The sequence below is a fragment of the Papio anubis genome, chromosome 16 (genome assembly GCF_008728515.1).
Source record: "Papio anubis isolate 15944 chromosome 16, Panubis1.0, whole genome shotgun sequence".
Lineage (NCBI taxonomy): Eukaryota > Metazoa > Chordata > Mammalia > Primates > Cercopithecidae > Papio > Papio anubis.
Window position 1 is genome coordinate 85,474,348 of NC_044991.1, and position 26,487 is coordinate 85,500,834.

Consider the following 26,487-nt stretch of genomic DNA (forward strand, 5'->3'; position numbering starts at 1 on the left):
TTCCCAGAACTAAAAAAAAAAAAAAAATCCTAAAATGTATATGGAATCAGAAAGACCCAGAATACCCAAAGCAATACTGAGCAAAAAGAAGAAAGCTGGAGGCATCACGTTACCTGACTCAAAATGTACTGCAATGCTACTAACCAAAACAGCATGGTACTGTCATAAAAACAGACATATAGACCAATGGAGCAGAATAGAAAACCCAGAAGTAAACCCACACATTTATAGTCAACTAATTTTCAACAAAGGCCCCAAGTACATACACTGGGGAAAGGACAGTCTCTTCAGTAATGGTGCTGGAAAAACTGGAAATCCACATGCAGAAGCATGAAACTAGACCCCTACCTCACCAAACACAAAAATCGAATCAAAAAGGATTAAAGACTTAAATCTAAGACCTAAAACAATGAAACTACTAGAAGAAAACACTGGGGAAATGCTCCAGGACACTATTGGTCTGGGCAAAGATTTCTTGAGTAAGACCTCAAAAGCCAGGCAACCACAGCAAAAATGGCCAAAAGGGGTAACATCAAGCTGAAAAGCTTCTAGATGAAAAGCAAACAACAAACAAGACAGCCCACAGAATGGAAGAAAACATTTGCATACTACTCATCTGAAGGGGTTAATAACCAGAATACATAAGGAATTCAAATTCAATGGGAAAATAAACAAATAATCCAATTTTAAAATGGGCAAAAATAGGAACAGACATTTCTCAAAAGAAAACATGAAATTTTAAGGATACCATTTATGATAGCATCAAAAATACGAAATTCTTAGGGATAAATTTAACAAAATCCTATGAGAAAAATCTTAAAAGAATGTTGAAAACAGTTATCCCACTTTCAGAAACCAGAAGACTCAATATTGTTATGTGGATTATCCTCAATTTACATATAAATCCAATGTTACCCCAATCAAAAGCCTAGCACTTAAGTTTGTAGAAATCAAAAAGCTGATTCTAAATTCATATGGAAATTCAAAGGACCTAGAATGCCAAAACAATTTTGAAAAAGAAAAATAAAGCAGAAACATTCACAGTTCTTGACTTCAAGAGTTACTACCACGACACTATGATACCAGCTTAAGGATAAACACACACATTAATGGAACATAAGAGAAAATCCATTAAGAGATCTAAAATCTAAGTTTAATTCATTTTTTACAAAGGTGCCACGGTTATTCAATGGGGAAGGAACAATCTTCCAAAGAGTATTAGAATAACAGAATAAACGTGGGGAAAACGAACCTTGATCCTTATGTCACATAAAATAATTAACTCAAAATCTGTCATAGACATGAATTCAAAACATAAAACATTAGAACTCACAGAAGAAAACATAGGAAAATATTTGTGCTCTTGAGCAAGGCAAAGATTTCCTAGAGTACACAAAACATAACAGAAGATACTAATGAATTACATTTCATCAAAACTGAAAACTTCTGTTCTTCAAAAGAAGAAAATGGAACACTGAGCCACTGAGAAGAATACATTTGTAAAACATGTATCTGATAAAGAATTTGCATCCAGAAAACACCAAAAAAATTCTTAGAGTCTGATTTCAATAATAGGTACAAGACTTGAGTCTCACCAAAAAAGACATACAAGTGTGTCATTAAGCACAGGAAAAGATGTACAACATCATTAGTAATTAGGCAAATGTCAAAACCACAATGAGATAACACTACACACCCACTAGGAAGGCTGAATTTTTTTTTTAACTATCAAATATCTCAGCAAGAATATGGAAAAACTGGATGTCTCATACGTTGCTGGGGGAAATGCAAAATGGTATAGCCACTAAAGAGTTTGGCAGTTTCTTTAAAAAATAAATATATTTATATGTGACCCAGTAAATCCCACACTCCATAGGTATTTACCCAAGGGAAATTAAAACATGTTTACACAAGGATTTGTACTTGTATATTCATAGCAGCTTTATTCACAATAGCCAAAAACTGGAAATAAACAAACCCATCAACTGTTAAGTGGATAAACAAATTGTTATACATCCATATAATGCAATGCTTCTCAGCAATAAAAAGGAATGAATTGCTAACATCTACCAACACAGGTGTATCTCAAAAGCATCATGCCAAATGGAAGAAACTCAACATAAAAGATTTCACACTGCATAATTCTACTAATATTCTACTGTATTCTAGAAAAGACAAAAATACAGTCTGTTTAGCAGATCAGTGGTTTCCTGGGCTCAGGGTGAGGAACATGTGCTGGCAAAGGGGCACAAGGAATTTTTGGAGGGGCTGGGAAAGTATTGTATCCTGATTATGGTTGCAGGGTTGTGGTCACACAATCCTATTTGTTAAGACTCAGCTTAACAAATTAAACTGGTGAATTTCATTGTATGTAAATTATACACCAAGAAAAGTGACTCTAAAAAAAACAAAGATGAGCAGAAGTTGTAACAGCTGTCCATTCTTCTACACATTCTGAGCTGGGTTTTGTGGAGGCTACAGTGAATCTACTTGGCAACTTGCTGGCATTGCTGTGATAAAATCAACCCTTAAGAATATCAAACTCCCTTTGTTCTGACTGAACATTTAGGAAGTAACCTTGTGATCTTAATTTCCTTGAAAACCCCAATTAAGATCCAGAGAATGCTAGATAACTCATAACTCTTAACAGCAGTGATGAGACTACAGGGAGCTGCATGGCCTTTAGGGACACCTTCCTTTCACTGTAAAGATGTCCAAGAATACACCTTAAAACTGCCAGAAGATTGATATTTGTCACTGAGGTCCTATTTGCTCCTCAACAGTGCTGGGAAAGCGCTGTCAACTTCCTACTCCAGACTTTGTCCAGTGGGATGCTACTGACCTATGAACCTGAACATCAGCCTTCCAGGCAAATATTTATCCCAACCATAACAAATAATAAACTGACATTCTGACTTCTATTCTAACATCAGTCCCCAGTTTCCCTCTCCACAGTCACTGCCCTAACCCAGTGTAGTATCCAGGAGGAGCATGGACTTTGGACAACTAGGTTCAAGTCCCAGGGGCTGAGATCTCCAAGAACATGACAGTGGAGTTGAAGAGAATGGAACTCTCTCTCTCTCTCTCAGATACACACACACACACACAGAGGAATTGCAACAAATTTTTTTAAAACATAGAAAAGCAGGAAGGCAAGAGGAAGGAAGGACATTCCCAGGGCTAGAAAGGAAGACAGAAATCAAAGTGATAGCTGTCGGCAAAGGTTGACACTCTATCGCCAACACTGAAGACCTACATACAGGTCCCTATGACTGGATTTCTGATGCCCACATGGGGAGAAAAGCTACAGAGAGTGATTTGAAATCAAGGCCCCGGTATAAGACAGCTGTGGAAAGGGAACTACAGTGAGGGTGGGAGTAGGAGGGGAGTGGGAATAGGAGAAGGGTGGTCACTTGTGAGAAATCAGAACCACAGGCCTGCACAGCCTGAGTGTAGAGTCCAAATTTACACTACACACAAAGTGCAGGAGCCCCAAGCCAAGGTACTAAGAGGATACCGTCAAGACTCATTAAAATTCCAGGCATCCTAGCAGAAGCAAACAAGAAACTGTTCTGAAGAAACACTTTCACAACCCAAGGCCCATGGAACATCATAAAACAATCCCTGAAGACAGACAGACAATAAAAAATTTCAAACTACACAAGGCTGCAAACCAGCATCTGAAGAGTTTAGTAGATAAGACAAGAGAATCGCACCCCAAGATTAGAAATATTAGAAAAATCTAAAAACATTATCAAATAATTATGCCTCAAATGAGTATGATTTCTAAAATAGACATCATAATAAAAGGAGGAAAGTGTGGGGGTGGGTTAAGCATGTTTGAAAAAAGAAGTGGAAATGAAAAACAGAGATAATGTAATTAGGATTCCACTAACCAGCTTAAGTAGCAGTTTAGACACAGCTAAGAGAGAGTTAGTGAGCTGGAAGACTGATCTGACAAATTGTCCATAGTGCTGCACAGAGAAATAAAGAGATGAAAAACATAGGACAGCAATTAGGACACATGAAAAATGGAATACTAAGTCTAAGTTAAATCCAACAGGAATTCCAGAAGGGAAGATTTCTGAAAATAGGAGGGGAGAATATTTAAAGAAATATATCTAATAATTTTCCAGAACTGAAAAAAAAGATGAATATTCAATTTGAAGAAGTACAAAATAATTAATAAGAAATCCATATGTGGATGTACTGCAAAATACCAAAGGCAAAGAAAACCAGAAAATTAAAGATTAAGTACCAGATTTCCCACTGAAAAGATATTAGAGGCATAATTGTATAATCAATAGGTGCATGGGACCTTGAGTCAGAATACCTCATTCTGAAATGTACCACTGCCTCTTATCAGATAAATAACCTTACCTCTTTGACTGTCTTACCTCTTTGACTCTCAATTTCCTCAGCTTAAAATGGGTATAACAATGCCTACCACAGACGACTGTGATAGTGTAAACTAAACAATGTAAGATAGACAGGCCAGGCGCAGTGGCTCACATTTGTAATCCCAGCACTTTGGGAGGCCAAGGCAGGAGGCTCACTTTAGCCCAGGAGTTCGAGAGCAGCCTGGGCAACATAGTGAGACCTCGTCTTGTCTCTACAAAAAAATTTTTTAAAAGCCAGCCATGGTGGTGCACGCCTGTGATCCCAGGTAACCGAGAGGCTGAGATAAGAGGATTGCCTGAGCCTGGGAGGTTGAGGCTGCAGTGAGCCATGATCACACCACTACATTTCAGCCTGGATGAAAAAAAAAAGATAGACAGATACATAGACAGATAGATGTAAAAGCATCTGACACAGATAAGCACTTTGCAAAGACCAGCTGTTGTTATTGTTGTTATTATTATTACTATGATTAAATCATTAGCCGATTCTATTACTAATATTGCTTACATTTATATCTCCAGAGTACAGGGCAACCAGAGACACTACAGAGTGTGGGGAAGGGCAAAGAGGAGGAATCCCAGAAAGGAAAGAGTCAAACAGGGGAAGCCACTGTATTAAACTCTGCCCAAACCCTGGCTTGAGCCCTAAACCAAGCATTTGTGTGACAAATTCCAATCAGTACAGCTAAGACTTAAAGAACTGAACCAAGATTTGGACTATTATCCACTATAGGGATGATGAGTTAATAGTCTGACCCCAGTCAATGTCAGCGTCTAGCAAAATAAAACAAAAGAAACAGAATCAATACTCTTTGGAGGCATATAGCAGAATCTAGAGGTTCCACAACATGTAACATTCACAATATCCAGGTTATACTCCAAAATTACTCAACATATGAAGAAAACAAGAAAACCTGAACCAGTGGAAAGAAAAAAAAAATCAAACAAAGTGACTCTGAGAGGACTCAAATGCTGAAATTACAGACAAGGACTTTAAAGCAACTATTACAATAATGCTTACGGATGGAAAGGAAAACATGCCATGAATGAGAAGGAGCCTCAGCAAAGAAACATTAATATAAAAATGCATCAGATAAAAATTTCAGAACTAAAACAATATGTGAAAAGTATAAATTCACTAAGTGGACTTAATAGAAGAACGAAGATGACAAAATAATGACCAAAAATTCCGCAAATTTGGTGAAAGACATAAATTTCCAGAATCAAGGATCTTAGTGAATCCCAAGAGTTATTAAATACACAGAAAATTGCATCTGGATGCCTTAGAGGCAAACTGCTAGTAACCAAACATGATCATCGGGACAGCAGCAGAGAAAACAAGTATTATATACATGGAGTCATGGCCTGAATGACCATTGACTCTTGACCAGAAACAGTAGGGGCAGAAGATAGTGAAACCACATCTTTAAAGGACTAAGAGACAAAACTAGCATCTAGAACTTGATATCCAGTGAAAATATCCTCCAGGAATCTGACATTGTCCGATTAAAAAAAAAATGCTAAAAATTTGTTTCTAACACACCCTTTTTAACACAGCCAGCCAACGCGGACTACAAGAAATATTAAAAGATGTTCTGTAGGCTGAAGTGGAGTGATACCATTTGGAAGCCTGTATCTTCAAAAGGAATCAAGAGCATTAGAAATGGTAAATATTTTAAAACTATTATTCTTCTTAACTTAAAAATGCATATCATAGTTTAAATCAAAAATTAAAACCTTGTGCTATGGAATTTATAACATATATAGAGGTTCTATATATTTTAAACTATAACATAAAGCAGGAGCAGTAAATGGAACTATGCAGTTGTCAGGCTTCAACATTTTACATAAAGTGGTACAATATTAAATCCAAGTAGACTGTTTCTTTCTTTCTGTTTTTGGTTTATTTTTGTAGAGACAGGGTCTTGCTATGTTGCCCAGGCTACATTCGAACTCCTGAGATCCTCCTGCTTCAGCCTCCCAAGTAGCTAGAACTACAGGCACACACCAACAGACCTGGTTTCCCTCTTTTTTTTTTTTTTTTTTGAGACAGAGTTTTGCTCTTGTTGCTCAGGCTGGAGTGCAATGGCGTGATCTCGGCTCACTACAACCTCCAAATCCTGGGTTCAAGCAATTCTCCTGCTTCAGCCTCCCAAGTAGCTAGGACTACAGGCACACACCACCAGACCTGGTTTCTCTCTCTGTCTCTTTTTTTTTTTTTTTTTTGAGACGGAGTTTTGCTCTTGTTGCTCAGGCTGGAGTGCAGTGGCGCGATCTTGGCTCACTGCAACCTCTGCCTCCCGAGTTCAAGCAATTCTCCTGCCTCAGCCTCCTGAGTAGCTGAGATTACAGGTATGCACCACCATGCCCAGCTAATTTTGTATGTTTAGCAGAGACGGGGTTTCTCCACGTTGATCAGGCTGGTCTCGAACTCCCAACTTCAGGTGATCCACCCACTTCGGCCTCCCAAAGTGCTGGCATTACAGGCACGAACCACCGCGCCCAGCCCAGATCAGGCTTCTAAGTAGACTGTTTCTATCTCTAGAGCTAGACCCGGAGGTCCTTTAAACACTGGAACCATGTCATATAATGCCTGGCACATGTCATATAATGCCTGGCACATATCATATAATGCCTGGCACATCACACAGACACCTAATAAACACTGGTTTCTACAGAAATCACTCTCCCAAGACTTTGACTACCAGGATTCAATTCATAAAAGCCTATCAGCCCCTGAGAAAGCTGAGAAAATCCAGCTTTCACAAAACCAAACCTGAGATGCAGCACCTAGCCTCAAACCACCTGTAGGTGTACCCACAATGTGAGTTGGAAAGCAGCCAAAGACATTAACTAATTTGCTTCTGCTTACAAAATGAGATATCTCAGTCTCAAAAAAAAAGGTCAAAAACGTAACTGTTAAAGTAAAATTAATGAATTTGCACAGTCAATATAATATACATGAATTAATCAAAAGTATTCAATCATCTTATTAATGAATTTAGTAGAACAAATTTTGGTAATTCATGTTAAGTATATAAGGAAGGGCGGAGAGAGGAAAGATGTTTAAAATTTATCAGAAATGAGAAGTCTAAGTAACAGGCATTTCTGTTTTAAGCAATGGAAATCCAATTTTAGTCCTATAAAGAACAAAGAACCAGGCTGTCCAGCTGCTACCACCCTGCGAGAGTTCTGCATTAATAGGCCATTGGTGGCCAATCACAGTCAACGAATCCCACCTCCATTCTCTCACTGGTTGGTTCTATACTATCAGGCACAGCTTTGAGCCCAGCCAGCCATGCTGCAAGTGCACAGCCTGGTCACCTGGCCACAGAGTGCGGACAGCTTGAGACAGCATATCCTCAAGTGTGACACACTGAATGTCATTAAATGACACAGTGGGAAAGTTATTCCCTTCTTCATTTTCCAATTAAATCAAGGAAAGTTTCCTTTTGTTCAGGCATGTCTTGAACACCTCCCTAAGACTGGTAATCTTCCTTTTAATACAAAGCAGGTCTCAGCTCAGAATCTTTTGCAGGCACTGTGCCTATATATCTAGAATTTAATGTTATTTTATTTCTGTTTTATATTTTGGTTAAATTTTATTTAGAGCAACTGATGAAAGTTTTCTAAAATGTGTTTAAATAAGAGAAGTTATTTGATATGAAGAAAAATCCAAGTGGTATTATCAAAATAAAAATAGAAAAAAGTGGCACACCAATGACTGATGTCTAAAAAATACTGAATTAGCAAAATCCAAGGAAAATATTCCTACTGATACCATTATATTCATATGTAAAGAATAGTACCTTTCATTCCAAGTACTGACAATCATTTATTTCCCCACATATGCAAACATTTTCCCTGGTGTGGATCAACAGTCCGAACTTCCTCAAAATTAGGAAATCCTACTTAAGTCCAAATTAATAAGATTATCAGTAAGATTATTACTATTTACCTGTGAATGCTGTATTTTTTTTTTTTAACTAATCCTTCAATGCACCAGGGCTTACTAAAATATACATGGAAGCAAGATTTGGCTCTCCTTTCCTCAAAGTGAATGAAAATAGCCAACATTCGCTTCAATATCAATTGTGAAGGCATTCTAACCAGGTAACGTGATGAATAACCTCTTCCCAAGACGTTTTTATGGTTTTCTTCTTTATTAAATCTTAAAAGACAAACTAAATCAATCAACAATTGATGAACTATATAAAGATAACAGAGCAGGATTCCTCAACCTCAGCACTATTGACATTCCGGGCCAGATTATACTTTGTTCTGAGGGCTGTGTACTAGGGAAAGTTTAGCAACATGCCTGGCCTCTACCCACTACATGCCAGAAGCACCCCCTCCCGACGTTGTGACGATCAAAACCATCTCCAGCCATTGTCAGACGTCCCCTGGGGGTGGGGGGAAGTAAGGCAAAACCACTCCAGTTAAGAAACACTGTAAAAGAGAAAGACAGGCCGGGCAGTGTTACCTGCGGGTTATCCGGCCAGTGGAAAAGACCTGGCCCACCATTACTTCTCTCCTCTGCTTCCACCCATAGGCCTTGTGACTACTTCCCAGACGCTCAGTCGCTTCCCCAGCAGAGGGCCTTTTCACTGGCTGATCCCTCTACAAAGAATTCCTTCTCCTCTTAAAAATCTTTGCTCACTCATCATCCTCTCAGTGCGGTCTTCCCTGACCACCTTATTTTAAAATTCCAAGTCCCTCATCTATAGCCCCCTTATCCTGATCTACTTTCCTGTTTTTCCAGAGAACCCCCTGCCTTCGAACACACACAACATTTACTTCCTGGGTTTACTGCTTGTCAGTTGTGTCCACTCCTCCCACTCCCACCCTTAAGGTAAGAATCTCTGATTGACTCACTGATATGTCTAGGCCCCTTAAAGCATTCGATAAAAGTTGCTGAATGAATGAATGGCATGCATGGTAAAGATCCACCAGGCTAGTTTGCTGTGTCCCTTAACAATGGGAGTAGCACATAAAATGATCCTTTCTCTCAAAAAGAACGTTCTACAGGCCAGTGTGATGGCTCATGCCTATAATCCCAGCACTTTAGAAGGCGAAGGTAGAAGGATGCTTGAGACCGGCCTGGAGGATGTAAGAAGACCTCATCTCAACAAAAAGTAGAAAAAATTAGCAGGGTATGTTGGTGTGCGCTTTAAGTCTCAGCTACAGGGGAGGCTGAGATCAGAGGATCACTTGAGCCTGGAAGGTCAAGGCTGCAGTGATCCATGACTATGCTATTGCACTCCAGCCTTGGACTGGGTGAGACCCTGTCTCAAAAAAATAATAATTTTCTAGAATTTACATTTCTAAGGACAGGTGTGGTGGCTCACACCTGTAATCCCAGCACTTTGGGAGGCCGAGGCAGGTGGATTACTTGAGGTCAGGAGTTTGAGACCAGCCTGGCCAACATGGTGAAACCTTGTCTCTACTAAAAATACAAAAATTAGCCAGGTGTGGTGGTATACACTTGCAACGCCAGCTACTCGGGAGGCTGAGGCAGGAGAACTGCTTGAACCAAGATCATGCCACTGCACTCCAGCCTGGGCAACAGAACAAGACTCTCTCAAAAAAAGGAAAAAAAAAAGAATTTACATTTCTAGCCATTGCTAAGTTGGCATGTTGTCTGGCAACTGCTGACAGAAACAACGGGCTAAAGTCTACGAGGCAATATTACAAACAATTACTCTGGGACCCAGCAAGTCCAGACCACACATAAACATCAGGAATCTTAAGCATTCACGTTAGAGATGAAATATGAAATAGCACATCAATAATTCCTAGTTCAAATCTTTTTCATTGTTTTTTTTTTACATTTGAAAAACAAAAAAGCTACTAACTCCATTTATGAAAGCATCATATGATGCAGAAGAACAAAGCTTTCTGAACAAAATAGTTTCTAATAACAACTTCAAGTTGTTTTGGCCCAGTGTAAAATATGAAATAAAACAGTGTTGATCATGTTTTGACTTCATTTGTCATCTACACTATAATAAGCTTTTAAGCAACAGCTGCTTTCTATGTTTCTGCCGCTTTGTATATTTCTAGGTTTACTGACAAATCGACACAGGACACTACTGACTCTTTAACAAAAATGATTAATATTTAAAGCTAGCTATGCACAATAGGAAAAGGGCTTGGAGAAGGGCCAGGGTGATTCACAGGGGTCAGTGGCCTCTCCTACCATCCCGTATGCTCAGCCCCCATCCCCTGGCTCTACACACACGAGCCACCTTGAACTGTGTGCCCAAGACCCCTGCAGCTCTGTTACACCACAGGCAGCAGCTGTGGCTGCTCCTGGTCCTCTAGGGAGATGCAGAGTTTTAAAATCCACTTTAATAGCTAAGACATAGACAGCTCACCTCTACCATCTAAACCACTTCAGAAGTTAGGACATAGACAGCTTACCTCTACCATCCACTTCAATAGCTAAGATACAGGTAGCTTACCTCTACAGATAGCCTTAGCTCTCAGGGAGGTTGAGGTGGATCACTTCAGCCTGGGAGGTCGAGGCTGCAGTGAGCCATGATTGTGCCACTGCTCTCCAGCCCGGGAGACAGAGTGAGACCGTGACTCAAAAATAATAACAATTGTCTAGAATTTACATTTCTAGCCACTGCTATGTTGGCCAGGGTGGTTCTGAGCTCGCACAACCTAAAACAAGATCAGTTCCTCTTCAGGAAGGTCCTGACCACTTTGCAAAGAATAACAGGGTTTATTATCCTTTGCCCCTGATGTTAGGTGACTACATTTAAAAAAAAAAAAAAAAAAGGAATTCTTCTCTGACTAAAAGGCCCACCAGAGAAAAATATTTCTGGAAACTACAACATTGAGAAAAAAGGATTTACCCTCCTCTATGTTAACTGGTTACTCAAGGGTTATCCAACCCTGTCAGTATCTCCCTCACTTGTTGGGGCATAAAGGAAATCAGATGAGGATGCTGTAGTGAAACACCGCATGGACCCCTGAGTCCTCACCTGTGTGTCAATGCTTTTCACCAGACACCAATCTGTCCTAAAGCAGGCCAAGTATGAATTAATATGTTAAGAATAACATTAGGTGAATGTTCATTGAAGGTTCAACTATAGCAGATATGATCTAATAAACAGAAAAGAAACTTTACAGGTCATTTTACAGCAAAAAAAAAAAAAAAAAATGGATTGGAAGATCAATACAGAAACAGAAAGCATGCCGAGAGCAGACTCACCTTGAACATCCCCTCCTCCCTCATGGTTCATAGTAGGCAACAACAGTAAATCTAATTCAACAGAGTAGTGGTCCCTGGACACCATAAGCCCCCACGGGAAAAAAGATCATCATGTACATCACCACCCACAATGCCACGGTGGCAAGCACCATGGGACATAAGCACAGACCAACAGGAGGGACACAGCTCCACTTGGAAGAGAGTAAAGAGACGCGAGACAGCTTCCCTAGAACACAGGTGGTATGTGATTTGCGCCTTGAAGATTGAACAGAAATCTGCCACGTGGGAAGAGAGAGAGAATCTGGGAAAGGGAAAAAGAATATTCCAGATGAAGGGAAAAGCAGAGCAAGGTACACTGTCTGCCACCTTCAAGTGGTTCAGGGACACTGAGCCATTTCACACAAAGCCACCAAGCCCCGACTGAGTAGCCACACCATAATCAGCTTTAAGTGGAAAAGGGGAAAAAAATAAACACAATAAAACATACCCAAGGAAATCCCTTTATTGGCCTAGACATAAGCAGAGCTGGAGCTGGAGGCAGAATGTTATGGCATGTTTACCCTAGCAAGCATTTTCATTCAGAGTCTGCCCTCCAGCCATTCCCAATATTTATGATTCTCCATTCAATATGTCACCCTATCATTATAACTCTACATGATATATGCCACTCTGAGCCAGACCAATTATCCATACAATCCAATATTCTGTTTCTGACACACCACTAGGGGACTCTGAACAGGGAACATGACAGACATGGTACACTATGTCCACGTTTGACTCGAAATATTAGAAGATTGGTTGATGGTGGCCAAGAAGGAGTTTAAGCTTTATTTGCAAAAGTTGTACTTAGAATGAATGTAGAATGTATTCATGCAGAACTTATATAAATAAAAGTTAATTCTTTAGGGGGTCACGTTAGCCACTCTTCGACTAACAACTAAATCTTTGCAAGGCGTTAGGTGATTTGGGGGCAACTAGAATACACCACTCCCATAATGTGTTATTTGAAGTAGTTTTGCTCTTCTCACTAACAGGCTTGTAAGTACTAATGCAGATTTCTGAATTGGGACTATTTCTAATAGCAAGACTAGACAAGCTTGATCCATTTAACAAAGAACACTCTTAATTCTTCACTGGCTTTTGGTGGGAAGTGACCCCCACACACTTCAGGTCCTTGTTAACTAAATTCAAATGGCAAATTGTGTAAGCAAACTTTCTCTATATAAATGTCATTCTCTAACAAGACCCACACTGATTTACTAGCTCTCAAATGAGCAGATCCATCCAATGCATAATGTTTTATATTGCAAATCTTTGAGGGCTACTGATGGTTATTACTAGCACTATGCAATGGGCTGGCTGGAAAGACCAGCCTAAATCATGAGCAGCCATCCTTTCTATGCCATGCCGACATGGAAATTCCTCCTTGATCTGTGGCTTTAATCACGGCTTCCAAAATCCGTCATTATTTATGACTCTTTTATTTACTTTTATTTTGAGATGGAGTTTTGCTCTTGTTGCCCAGGCTGGAGTGCAATGGCGTGATCTCAGTGCGCTGCAACCTCCACCTCCCAGGTTCAAGCGATTCTCCTGCCTCAGCCTCCTGAGTAGCTGGGATTACAGGCGTGTGCCAGCATGCCCGGCTAATTTTTCTCTTTTTTTTTTTTTTTTTTTTTTGGTAATTTTAGTAGAGACAGGGTTTAACCATGTTGGCCAGGCTGGTCACGAACTCCTGGCCTCAGGTGATCCACCTGCCTCAGCCTCCCAAAGTGCTGAGATAACAGGCGTGGGCCACCATGCCCAGGCAACTCTGACTTATAAGTTGATGATCAATGGGAAACATTTACTCAGGTTACCTGATAGGAAAGAACTCTGCAGCTCAAAGCAGTTTGTATGCTCCATTTTAATGTTACCCATCTCCATTCTCCTGCCAATTTGCCCACTTGAGGGATGGAGTTGGAGAAGATGAGGGTGGTAAAGTCTACATGGCATTAATGAACGAATGGAACAATATTACTTACAAATGCAATGAGTTCTCGAGTCAGACTTGAGGTAGATGCGAAAGAAAAAAATGGTTATAGAAGACAGTCAAAATCTTTGGGATGAGTGTTGGGGTATAGGGTCCTCTATTTTCTACTGTTCGAAATAGTTAAAACAATCAAGCAATGCACTCAGACCAAGCAAGATAACTTTACCAGCATCTCCAAAACCACCTCTTGCTATCTTCCACTTACCACCTTCCGCAACGGGTAGCAACTCTCCTGCCTTCTAACAGCCTAGATTCCCTTTGCATGGTTTTATAGTTCATACAAATAGAACCATGTAGTGTGGACCCTTTTGTGTTTGGCTTTTCAGATGTTTGTGAAATTATCCATATTACTGATTGAGTTATAGATCATCCATTCTTACAGCTGCATGGTTTTCCATTGTGTGAACATGCCAGAATTTATAATCCTTTGTAGTCATGATGAATATTTGAGTAGATTGCAGTTTCCGACTCTTAAGAACCATGTGACTGGCCAGGCATGGTGGCTCACGCCTGTAATCCTAGCACTTTGAGAGGCTGAGGCAGGCAGATCATGAGGTCAAGAGATCTCAAGACCATCCTGGCCAACATGGTGAAACCCCAACTGCACTAAAAATACAAAAATTAGCTGGGCCTGGTGGTGCATGCCTATAGTCCCAGCTACTCGGGGGGCTGAGGCAGGAGAATCGCTTAAACCCGGGAGGCGGAGGTTGCAGTGAGCCAAGATTGCGCCACTGCACTGCAGCCTGGCAATACAGCGAGACTCCATCTCAAAAAAAAAAAAAAAGAATCATGCGACTATGAACATGTTTTTTGAGAATATATGTCTATGTTTTGTTGGGCATATAACCAGAGAATTGGTGGGTTATTCAAACTCTTAAGGTTCTCAGAGTACACATAAATCATGCAAATGTGTGCTGGAATCTTCCATCCCTGATGAAAAGCCCCTTGAACCCCTCCAGCTGCTGCTTCTTGAAAGGCTGTGCTTTCTCCTGCTGGGCTATGAGCCCCAAATGCAGTGACCATTCCTCAAAGTGCCCTGTGCCTAGCCACAGCCTGTTGTATTCCTCGCCTTGGCTACCAGGCACTGGACACTTTGACCACTGAGCTACTGGACTCCAGACCACACCGCCTCAACTTCCAAAACTTTCCCAATTAACTCCAATCTGGCTTCCACTTCTTGGCTGTGCTAAACTACTTCTCACTGAGGTGAATGAAGACCCCCTAACTGCCAAACTCTGTGGCCTGTCTTCAATCCTCATCTTACCTGACCCTTCTGGGGCAAGCGACATAAATAAATGATTATCCAATCAAAACCCTGGCTCCAAGGCTCTCCTGGTTTCCTACCTCCATGGCTAATTTCTAGAAGCCTCTGCCGCCCAGGGAGTACCCCTTCACCTTCTTCTCCAACATTCCCTCTCATCCTGCTCCCATGGCTCCAGCTACCACTCACCACGAATGACTTTCACGTCTCCTCTCCAGTCCTAACTGTGCTCCAGAACCCTACAAGGCGGCTTTCTGGTGTCCTCGACAATGACACCAGGATTAGTGGCATTGCTTCTCATGTGCTGTCCAGTGCCATTCACTATGTTAGACCACAGGCACCCAAAGAAGCATAAGACCTATTCTAATGGTCAATGCTATCAATAAATCAGCAAATGTTGCCACAGGAAAATACAGGGCTCAGCAAACACAAAGAAGGGGCGCCCAGCCCAGTCTGGGTGGAAGGGAATGGAGGTGTCAGAAAAGTTCTCCATGAGACCCTGTCTCTGAGTTGACCCTTCCTTCACCACCAGAACTATCTGTCAACCCTATTCCCCACTCCCAGGCTCATCTCCTTGATTGAGACCCCACTCCCCCCGCCTGAACTGCAGGAATACACTGGGCATCCCACCCCAGCTTTTCCTCCACCAGTCTTTCCTTTCTTCAAAGCACAGAGCAGCTCTAGTCACTCCCTGGTTCAGATTCTCCAGTGGCTCCCATGACTCCATGGATAAAACGTCAACACTTTACCTTACAATGGACTTGAGGGCCATGCATGGCCTGGCCCCCATCTCCTCCACTCACCTCCTGTGTCTGTTATTCACTGTTCCAGACACACAAGCCCAGACACACAGGCCTTCCTGCTAGTCCTTGACAAGGAAGAGCTGTACGCAGGAGGCTTTCTCTGGCTCTTCATGCGAGTATCTCCAGCTTGTTACTCAAATCTCAACTCAGAAGCACCTCTCAGGGCTCTGGAGATGCCTTCTCTGGCCACTGGACGTTAGCAGCACCAGTATGCATGCAACCACACTGTGCTGGCACCTTCCATCACACTCGCCTGCTATACGTACTTCTGCTTACCTCTTTAGTGTCTTGTTTCTGCTGCTGGACTGAAAGCTTCATATGAGCAAAAACTGGGTTCGTTTTATTCTCTTCTGTGTCCACGATGCCTAACATCATGAATAAATACTAGTTGAATGAATGAATATACCAGTGAATGATGAGTCCTCCAAAGGATAGTGGTTAAGATAAATTCTGCACCCAGATTTCCTGGTTTAAATTCCACCTCTGTCACTTACTAGCTCTGTTACTTTGCGCAAGTTGCTTAGCCTTTCTGTGCCCGCTGTGAGCCTTGCAATAATAAAACGGGATGAAAAACACCCGGCCCGTGGGCTTTTGTACTTCAGTCACAACAATAACGTGTCACAGCAGAGCTTGACATGCTCTTAGTCCTAAGTAAAGGGCAGTGTTTGTACCACTGCCTGGGTTGCATTCCTAAGACAGAAACTCCACAATGCTTAGGGACGCCCTACTGCCTCCCAGGTTAAGCCTAAACCCTGGCTGGTAAAGCAGATTCTTCACTGACAGCCCCCAGTGCTATCTCCCAGTCTCTCCCACTCCCTCCCTCACACACAGCCCTTGTTCCCAGGTCTCCACCCTTCTCTCTCACCGAGTCCCGAGCAGACCAGGATCATGCAACCCTCTGCCTTTGTATCCACCACCCAAATGCCCATCGCCTTCCTCCACCTGCCCAAACTCAAACGCCACCTCCCCTTAGAAGCCTTCCCCTCCTACCCTTGTCCTGTCTTCTTTTTTCCCTCTCTTTTGTTTTTTTTCTTTTGAGACGGAGTCTCGCTCTGTTGCCCAGGCTGGAGTGCAGTGGCACAATCTTGGCTCACTGTGGCCTCCATCTCCCAGGTTCAAGCAATCTTCCCACCTCAGACTCCCTAGGAGCTGGGATTACAGGTGCACGCCACCACACTCGGCTAATTTTTGTATTCTTAGTGGAGACGGGGTTTCACCACGTTGGCCAGGCTAGTCTCAAACTCTTGACCCTTAGTGATCTGCCCACCTTGGCTTCCCAAAGTGTTGGGATTACAGGCTTGAGCCACCACACCCAGCCCGGCCCTGTCTTCTTACTGGCCCAGATCTGTGTTCCCTCTTCTGCCTGGACCCTTGAAACACCGCAGGCACCTCCCTGCCAGGCTGTGGGTGTGTCAGGAGTTGAGCCCCAGGCTTCCCCACAACTGTATCCCCAACACTTTTGGGAAGGCTGATACCTTGGAATACGTGGAGAAACATGTTATGTGCATGAATGACTTTCCAAGCATGGAAACTAATATCTGTCCTCACCTCTTATATTTTTCCCATCAGGGTTAAACTAATTGGTATTTTGAAGGTCAAAGCTACTTTCCCTTTTGTTAACTAGGTTTTGTTGCAAAATTTGTTTACAAGAGCTTATTTTGTGATGAAGAAAGCCATTTAAAACTCTTCTTTTTAAACAGAGGCAATTTGTGGGAATTGCTGATGTTCATCTGTTTGCCTCACAGGAAACAGAAAATACAGAGCAACAAAAGTAAAACGCGTTACGACGATGGGAAGGGAAGCAAGGTGGATCCGCTCCCACCACTCCGACTCTTTTGTTCCTTGCCATTCTCATACACAAATGGGAAAAATGAGACATGAAGTTTGAGCAACTTGTCAAGGGTTATTCAACAGAGGCTTTTCAACAAAGCTCAGCTCTTCCAACTAAACCTAGTGGGAAAGATACTGATTTGGCTGGCTCAGCTGACCAACAGACCTAGGGGCTTTAATGGAAAAAAATCAACTCTGAGCTAGAGGAGTCAGCAAACCACCTTCCCTAGGCCGAATTCAGCCCACTACTTGTATTTGTAAATAAAGTTTTATTAGGACACACCCATGCCTACTCATTTATGTGCTATTTATGGCTGCTTTCAGGCTACAACAGCAGAGCAGGGACCTCCCAGCCAGCAAGCCCTAAAATATCTAATCCTTTCCAGAAAAAATTGCCAATCTGATTTAGAGAATAATTTGATCTCTGGGTTTTCTTCTATTTTCCAAGTATTAGATATTGCCGTTCAAATTATTTCAGTTGACAGGGAGATTTTTATTTTACAAAACTGAACATCTTTGACTCAAGCATATATCATAGTTCAGACAAAAAGTTCAATGGTTTGGTTTAGGACTCAGATTAATATAGTTTCTCTGCTTTGGGGGCTTGGTTCTTGTCCTTGAGAAGGTTTTTACAAACATAGAACAAAGTGGGCAGGTAACACAGAATGCCTTTTGCTTTGGAAAATGTCTTTTACTCAAGGTTGAACATACACTGCTCCTCCTAGCATTAAGATTCCATGATTCTCTCTATATTCCATTGGCTTAGCTAATCCTGTTTTCACCAAAGGTCCAGATATCATTTGTTGGCACCTGGCTTTTCCTATAAATAGAAGTATATCCTCTTCCAAGTTCTTTAATAGATACCTCTTCAAAGCTAAACATTTGAAAAGAAACATACTGACCCCCAAACGCTAACGTATTTTATGAGTCAGTCTTTTGAAGCTAAATGTATCTTACAAGAACTCTGCAGTGACTTCAGAATTGGAATCCAGCCTTCCAACTCTTCCCACAGATGTTTGATCATATGTGATACTTTCATCTCCCTTCTTTAAACCTTTTACTATGGAAATTTTCAAACATATAAAAAAATAGAGAGACTAGGCCCCAGCAACCAACTTCAACAAGTATCAACATTCTGCCATTTATTTTTCCATCTATCCCTCTCCTGACTTTGTATTTACTGTTTGTTGCAGTATTTGATAGCAGACTTCACACATCAAATGATTTCACCCACGAATGCTTGTTTCTGTTAGATGAGGCCCTTTTCCTTTGAACAAAACCATGACACTATTATCATATCCAACAAAACAATTCTTAATATTATCTAATACCCAGTCCAAACTCAATTTTCCCTGTCTCAGTTATGTATTTTTATAGTTGGTTTGTTCAACTAAAGATCCAAATATGACCATATATTGTATTTTGTTGATAGGTCTCTTAGGTGTCTCCTTATATTTGCAATAGGCTCCCCTCATTTTTTATTCACCCATCACTGACACACCATTTAAATTCTAATTGGCCAAGCAAACCTTACCAACAATAACACCTCTTCAGCCTACATATGCTATAAGCAAAACCAGACATTCATAGGTTTGTAGATGCTTAGGCACAGACATACAGCTCCACCTTCCACGTGCAATTCAACATGAAAACCAATACACCAGGCCATCCCACATACTTTCTGCCTTCAAGAGAAGAAATTTAGATTGCTTCAGCAAGCCAATTCTCTGAAATCAAATCTCTTCTGTGCTGCAATGGCCTGAAGACTCTGAATGATTTAAAAAACAAGACATCCATTCATTATGGCTCCCTTTTGAAATTAGCCAAACATAATAAAGAATCACAAAGTAAATCAGACAAAAGCCTTGTAATCCATTATCGTTAACATTAACAACATTAATTGAGCACCTAGATCACGCAAGACATCGGATTATAGAAAGGATGACCTGTGTCCCTACCCCAAGGGACCTACAGTCTAAACAGAGAGGCGTCGCATCATTTAGACACAAATGCCCAAGGAGGACCACAGTCACAGTACCACCCAAACTGACATCCATTTCCTATCCCCTAGGTTCAGAATATTTATGAGGTTGATCCATGTGGTGGAATAAAAAGAAAAGAGCAGAAGGAACTGCATTTGACTGAATTCCACCACTCATGAGCTGTGCCACAATGGATAAGTTACTCAACCTGATCCTCAGTTTTCTCATCTGTAAGAGGAATAATCCCACCTACCTCACAGAGTAGCAGCTGGTAACACTGAATCATAAGCTCTTACGTAAAAATCCAGCAAAGATGATGATGATGATAAAAATCACTGAATACGACGCACTAGACTAGAATGTTTTCTGTCTATCCACCTAACCCTCACACCAGTCCTATGAGACAGCTCCCATTCTCATGCCATTTTCCAAAGAACTGAACAGAATGGGTGAGTGTTTCACCCAACGTAACACGGCTACAGGTGTCAGAGCGCCAGGAGGTAGAGGATAAAACTTCAGGGTTCTTTCTGCCAATAATGGTATGATAATACCTCCCAATACTACCATGGGGAGGTGTAGGGGTAGAAGCAGGGCGGCACGAATGAGCGTGCCCTCGCGTACAGACCAATGATGTTATAAACTCTCAAGGTACAGCATTCCACAGCTCCTACCCTTGCCCAAACAGGAAGCGCCCAGGAGGCTCCTAGAGTTGTCCTACCCAAGGTGTGATTATGTTCAGAGACGTAACGGTGGTTTCCTTCCTTATTGGGGCAAGTCTTCAGCTGTCTGCTAAAGAGTTATCACAAGTCTCAAACACTAACATTTGTTCAAAGATTTGTCCAAAGATCATAATTTTTTCCTATATAATCCCTTACTTCCTTTTTTGTACATACATAAGCAAAAAGGACTGAGGGCAGGCAGTCATCAGAAAAGAGGTGCAACTACCCTGTGGCCACTATACTGTAAGAAGGATTACCTAGCCTAGGTTCAAGTGGAAAGGGCACCTGACGGAGAACTGAGGTCCTGGCCAATAGTCCTGGCAGATCTCCTAGCCAACAGCCAGGACCTATGCCACCCATGTAAGTGACATCATTCGGACTTCCCCAGATGAAACCACATTAAGCAGAATCACCACCCAGTCTACCCACAGATTTGTGGGAAATCGAATGTTGTTGGTTTAAGCCATTGAGTTTTGGGGTGGTTAGATAACTGAAACAGCTAGAAAATAGCTTTCCAGTCAGACCAAATACCAAATCTATGAATGAGAAGCACCACATGGCAGCTAAACATTGCTTATCAATGGAAATGATACAACTCCTTCAATCTGAGCATGCCTACCAGTTGAAACATGCAGCTCGGTAAACCTGGATCTATACTGTACCGGGCTCAACAGTGTTAAATAACCACTAATAATGACCACATTAATCACAGTAACAGCAGCCAATATTTACCAAGTGTTTATTACATAGTAGGCATTGTGCTAAATCCTTTAATCATTTAATTCCTTACAAAAGCCTTTTGAGGTGGGCTGCTGTAATGCCCATTTTACTGATGAGGTCGCTGAGGCGTAGAGTGGTACATTGACTTGCCTAGGATCACACTGCTAGTAAACAGTGATACGGGATTTCACTCTTGGCCATTGGATTCCACAGACACCGAGCTCTTAACCGTCAGCTTTTGACCTTTCAAAAGTGTTATGCTACTTTAACAAAACCGCCCCTTGTTTTGTTTTGTTTTTTTGGGACGGAGTCTTGCTCTGTTGCCCAGGCTGGAGTGCAGTGGCGCTCACTGCAACCTCTGCTTCCCAGGTTCAAGCGATTCTCCTGCCTCAGTCTCCCAAGCAGCTGGAATTAGAGACGTGTGCCACCATGCCCGGCTAATTTTTGTATTGTTAGTAGAGACAGGGTTTTATCATGTTGACCAGGCTGGTCTCAAACTCCTGACCTTAAGTGATCTGCCCGTCTCTGCCTCCCAAAGTGCTGGCATTACAGGCCTGAGCCACTGCACCCAGCCGAGACTGCGCCCTCTGAGTTAATGTGTGTCAAGAGTTCAACACTGGGCCGGGCGCGGTGGCTCACGTCTGTAATCCCAGCACTTTGGGAGGCCGAGGTGGGCAGATCACGAGGTCAGGAGATCGAGATCATTCTGGCTAACATAGTGAAACCCCGTCTCTACTAAAAAATACAAAATATTAGCCAGGCATGGTGGCGGGCGCCTGTAGTCCCAGCTACTTGGGAGGCTGAGGCAGAAGAATGGCGTTAACCCAGGAGGTGGAGCTTGCAGTGAGCCGACATCCTGCCACTGTGCTCCAGCCTGGGCTACAGAGCAAGACTACGCCTCAAAACAAAAGAAAGAGTTTAACGCTGTCTGGTCCATGGTAAGTTTTCAGTACATACCAACTTTTACTATTAGGAAACCTACAGGTATGGAAGGAAAGATGAGAGGAAGTACTGTATATGACTGGCGTACAGTACACCCCCAATTAATGTTAGTTATTTGGATGATTTATATAGGGCTTCTTCACCAGCAGCACTCGGGTGCTTGGTATCTTTCTGTTTCCCACATTCTGTGAGCTCCCTGCGTGTAGAGCTGTTTCCAACACATCCTTGCAGGTCCGGAGCCCAAAGCAAGTAGCTGCTCAATAAATGTTTCTTGACGGGAGAGGAAATGCTTCCTTCCTTCACCACAAATGCAACTTGGATTTCCAAGATGACACCTCCCCCAGCTACCAGCCCTTAACATGATTTCAAAGAAGAGGGCAAGAAGGGACAAGGGACCCACCCAAGAAATGCGGGGGCCAACGGACTCCACGGGATAAGAGATGGAGCTGGGCTTGTGGCCAGGACATTTGAGAAGTCCGTGAATTCCGTGGCTGGCCACACCGTGAGCGGGACCTCCCCAACCCCCCAGCACTCCTAAAAGTCCCTAGGAAAAGGGCGAGGCCCTGAGAGGGAAGTCACCCAACTCCCAGGTGGCGGGCCCCCCCGCCCTGAGTCGACTAGGACTTGGAACTACCCCCTCCGCCCATCCCGGGGCAGCTGCAGGCCTAGGAAGAAAAGAAGTGACAGGAAGTCAAAAGTTTCCCCAACAACAAAAATCCTTCCCTCGAGGGAAGAGCTCCCACCCTCAGCCCGCCCCGCTCAGCGGGGAGGGACCGCCCCCAGTGGATCTAGGCAGTTGGGGGTCCCGCTGTTCTGGTCCTGACGAGGAGGGCCTGGCTTGAGAGTTCCCTGCCCCGCGCTTCGTGCACCCTGAATTCTTTGAGAGCGTCCCAGGGAGGGATGGGGTGCCCCAACTCTTACTTACAGTCGTCTAAGTCATCTTGCAAGTCCACAAAGTACAGGGGGATCTCTGAAAACCAAGAAACACACAAGGAGTTACCAGGGGGCTGCGGCGAGAGAGGACGGGGTCGGGCAGGGGCCCCTCGGCCTCGCGAGGGTGGTCACGGGGCGAGAGGGAGGGAAGCACCCCTGGCGTCCCCCGAACCCAACCCCACTCACCCGCCATCTTGGGATGGGCCTGGAGGCGGGACGGACGGGGTGGGGGAGCCTGTAGACAGGGGCGGGGCCGTAGGTTTCAGGCCCCGCCCCCGGCCCGCGCCGGCCGGTCGGCCCCGCCCTCTCAGTGAAGGTGGCTGCCGAGGTGGGCGGGGAGGTCAGGTGACCCGGCCGGCGTCCCAAGATGGCGGCGGCGGCGGCGCCCGGAAGGCCGCGGCGGCGTCCAGGCTGCTAAGGTGGGCCCCACGCGGCTGGCAGCGGACAGGCAGAACCTAGGGCCGGAGGACGGGCGGCAGCCGCCTCTGCGCGGACCGGGGCTGGGCTGTCTGGCGGCAGCGGCGCCAGGGGATGCTCCTGCTGGGCCCGGCCTCTCCTTTCTCAACTTAGGGCGGCGGCGGGCCCGCGCCCGTGGCTCCCGGGCCATGGCGCTGAGGGAGCTCAAAGTGTGTCTGCTCGGGGTGAGTGGCGGTGGGTCTGGCCGGGAGGGCCACGGGAGGCTGGGCTGGCGGGGACCCCGGATCCCCCATGTCCCCTCATTCTTTCCCCCATCCCCCGTCCAAGACGCTGTCTGCCAGCCCCGTGGACCCTCCCTCCAGGTCAGGAGCTGTCCCGCCCACTTCTTGCACCCTCCAGAAGGTCCTGGAGGCCGGAGGGACCCTTCCCCTTCCCCTTCCCCTTCCCCTTCCCCTCCCTGGAGCCCATGGACTCTTCCCGCCCCTTAAAGAGCGAACAGCCCCGCCTTGCTTCTCCATTGCATCTGGGTTAGGAGAGGCTTTTAAATAGTTTTCTCCCAACTTACCAAGGTATTAGTTGGGAGGGAATTGGCCGAGTCTTCTCAAGCAAAACCCATAACAGGTCTTTAGGTTTTACAAGCAGCATTAGCCTACTTTGTCTCTTGAGGGTGTTTTTGAACTTGTGGGATACCCCTGCCACTTCTCCAAAGAGTTACTTTGCCAAGTAACTCTTCCCGTGGAGAAAGGGGGCGTTCAAATCAGGAAGCCCCAAAGACTAGTTTGAAGCTTCAGCTTCCTGTCTTGTCAGGAAGGACAAGGTTGGCCATTTCAAAGCCTTCTTTCTGAAATTGATGCTGTCATTCCAGTTTCTGCCTTAAAAGATAGACAGGAACTCCATTAACTAATCTTTATTCCCCCAAAATAGGGTGGGGCTAGGATTCTTCAGAGATTACTCAGAGGTAACCCAGGAGTTCAAAGTTTACTAACATATGTTAGAAAGCAAGTGGACTTGTTACTTTTTACACGAAGCAGAAACTTTGGGTCTTTCAAAAGGTCCTAATCTGTCTTAAAAACTGCAAAAACCTCACTCTTTTAGCACATTTGGAATTTCCTAATTACTCCACTGAATTTTTATGACAATCGCTTTTGTGTTCCTCAGTTTATAAAATTTACACATCTAGGGTGATTTTTCTAAAATCCTGAACTTACGCCACAAAGTAGTTTTTGGTGTCTGCCAAAAGGTAAACTTTTTCTCACTCACACGTCTCATTCTCTTTCAGGATACAGGTGTAGGTAAATCGAGTATTGTGTGGCGGTTTGTGGAAGACAGTTTTGATCCAAACATCAACCCAACAATAGGGTAAGAGATTTTTATTTGATACACATCTAAAGGTGCATTGAAAATCCTTCCAAATACGTAGTGTGTTACAGGTGTAGGCCCTGCACTTTATATTCATTGAATTCTGAGTCGCTGGTTCACATCATCTCTGGAAGACTTGAAGGAGTACAGTGAGGATCTGTGTATTTTAGGAAAATTATCTTCAGACTTGTTGGGAGTGAAAACTTAAAAATGCAAATATGAATTGGAGTTCTGCTAATTATTAGAATAGACACAGAAACTTCAATCTATAAATATCAACAACAATTACACCTTGAAATAAGGCAGATGAAAATAGATCCTGGTGCTATTCTTTCAGGCATATCAAGTAAAAGACATTTAGATGCTTTTTGTCCTTCCTGAAAGTAGTAGGCTGAGATCTGAACGCTTACACATGCCTGTACTGGTAGTAATAAGAAATTAATAAATTCGTATTGAAATGGAAGGTTTTTTCAGTTCTCTGGTTCTATGGACAAGTAAAGTTGATTGTTCATATGTTTTTGACTCTATAAGAAAACTTTTCATTTTGCAATACTAATCCTTTGACTACATAAGAAGTTGTGTTTTATAGACTTTAATACTACGTTAGCTTTATAAAACTAAATAGGTGCTGTGCTGTAGTTTTATCATCAAACCCTCAAATGCCTTCCAGCATTTAAAGAAAAAATCAATGTTATCCATCGCTAGGATAATATTGGCCTTTGTGCTCTATGCAGATCATTCTTTGACTAATAGAGATATATTTTACAGCCCAGGAGAGAAACTGCCATAAGATTGTACCCTGAGAAATTATGAGCTCCTGTTATCAGAGGTTATTTATTATTTATTTATTTATTTATTATTTATTTATTTATTTATTTTTTGAGACAGAGTTTCACTCTTTTTGCCCAGGCTGCGGTGCAGTGGCGCAATCTCGGCTCACTGCAACCTCCGCCTCCCGGGTTCAAGCAATTCTCCTGCCTCAGCCTGAGTAGCTGGAATTATGGGTGTCCACCACCGTGCCCAGCTAATTTTGTATTTCTAGTAGAGACAAGGTCTCACCATGTTGGCCATGCTGGTCTCAAACTCCTGACCTCAGGTGATCCGCCAACCTCAACCTCCCAAAGTTCTGGGGTTACAGGCATGAGCTGCCACGCCTGGCCTATGTGTTCAATATTTTTTTATCTACTTTTTTTTTTTCACCCAGGCTGGAGTGCAGTGGCACAGTCATGGCTCACGGCAGCCTCAACCTCCTGGGCTCAAGCCATCCTCCAACCTCAGGTAGCTGAGATCACAGATGCACACTACCACACCTGGCTAATTTTTTGTACGTTTAGTAGAAAAGGAGTTGCACCATGTTACCCAGGCTGGTCTTGAACTCCTGGGCTCAAGTGATCCACCCACCTCAGTCTCCCAAAGTGCTGGAATTAGAAGTATGAGCCACCGCACCCACCCTATCTGCTTTTTTTTTTTTTTTTTTTTTTTGAGACGGAGTCACCCAGGCTGGAGTGCAGTGGCGGATCTTGGCTCACTGCAAGCTCCGCCTCCCAGGTTCACGCCATTGTCCTGCCTCAGCCTCCCAAGTAACGGGGACTGCAGGCGCCCGCCACTACGCCCAGCTAATTTTTTTGTATTTTTAGTAGAGACAAGGTTTCATGTGTTAGCCGGGATGGTCTTGATCTCCTGACCTCGTGATCCGCCCGCTTCTGCCTCCCAAAGTGCTGGTGTTACAGGCGTGAGCCACCGCGCCCTGCTACCTCTCTGCTTTTTTAAACCCTGTGGGGTTTACACATTTGAAGGCATGGGGATGAAATTCACCAATAAGTTTCTGCAATTAAAATGCTTTTCCATATCCTTTAAGAAAGAGCTGGGT

The 26,487-nt window shown here is 43.3% G+C and overlaps 2 protein-coding genes across 12 annotated transcripts in view; one reads left to right on the forward strand and one right to left on the reverse strand.

Annotated features, from left to right (window-relative positions):
* The window catches only part of LOC101019194 (putative serine/threonine-protein phosphatase 4 regulatory subunit 1-like), an 85,454-nt gene extending 62,370 nt beyond the window's left edge, over window positions 1-23,084 (reverse strand). For 6 of the 9 annotated variants that reach the window (XR_002515065.2, XR_002515064.2, XM_021920888.2 and 3 more), the window contains exons 1-2: window positions 23,028-23,083; window positions 22,834-22,878 (exon numbers count right to left, since the gene is read on the reverse strand). Coding sequence is in view for 5 of the 9 variants with exons in the window: in XM_021920888.2 (XP_021776580.1) it covers window positions 22,834-22,878; window positions 23,028-23,034 (52 nt within the window). In the remaining 4 variants the exon portion in view is untranslated. Of the gene's footprint in view, window positions 1-22,833; window positions 22,879-23,027 lie in introns of all 9 variants that reach the window. The other 3 variants (XM_021920892.2, XM_021920891.2, XM_021920893.2) reach the window with 2 other exon arrangements.
* An 85-nt stretch (window positions 23,085-23,169) lies between these two features.
* Window positions 23,170-26,487, forward strand: part of RAB22A (RAB22A, member RAS oncogene family) — a 60,370-nt gene continuing 57,052 nt past the window's right edge. For all 3 annotated transcript variants that reach the window (XR_652184.3, XR_652183.3, XM_003904565.4), the window contains exons 1-2: window positions 23,170-23,482; window positions 24,538-24,617. Coding sequence is in view for 1 of the 3 variants with exons in the window: in XM_003904565.4 (XP_003904614.1) it covers window positions 23,447-23,482; window positions 24,538-24,617 (116 nt within the window). In the remaining 2 variants the exon portion in view is untranslated. The remainder of the gene's footprint in view (window positions 23,483-24,537; window positions 24,618-26,487) is intronic.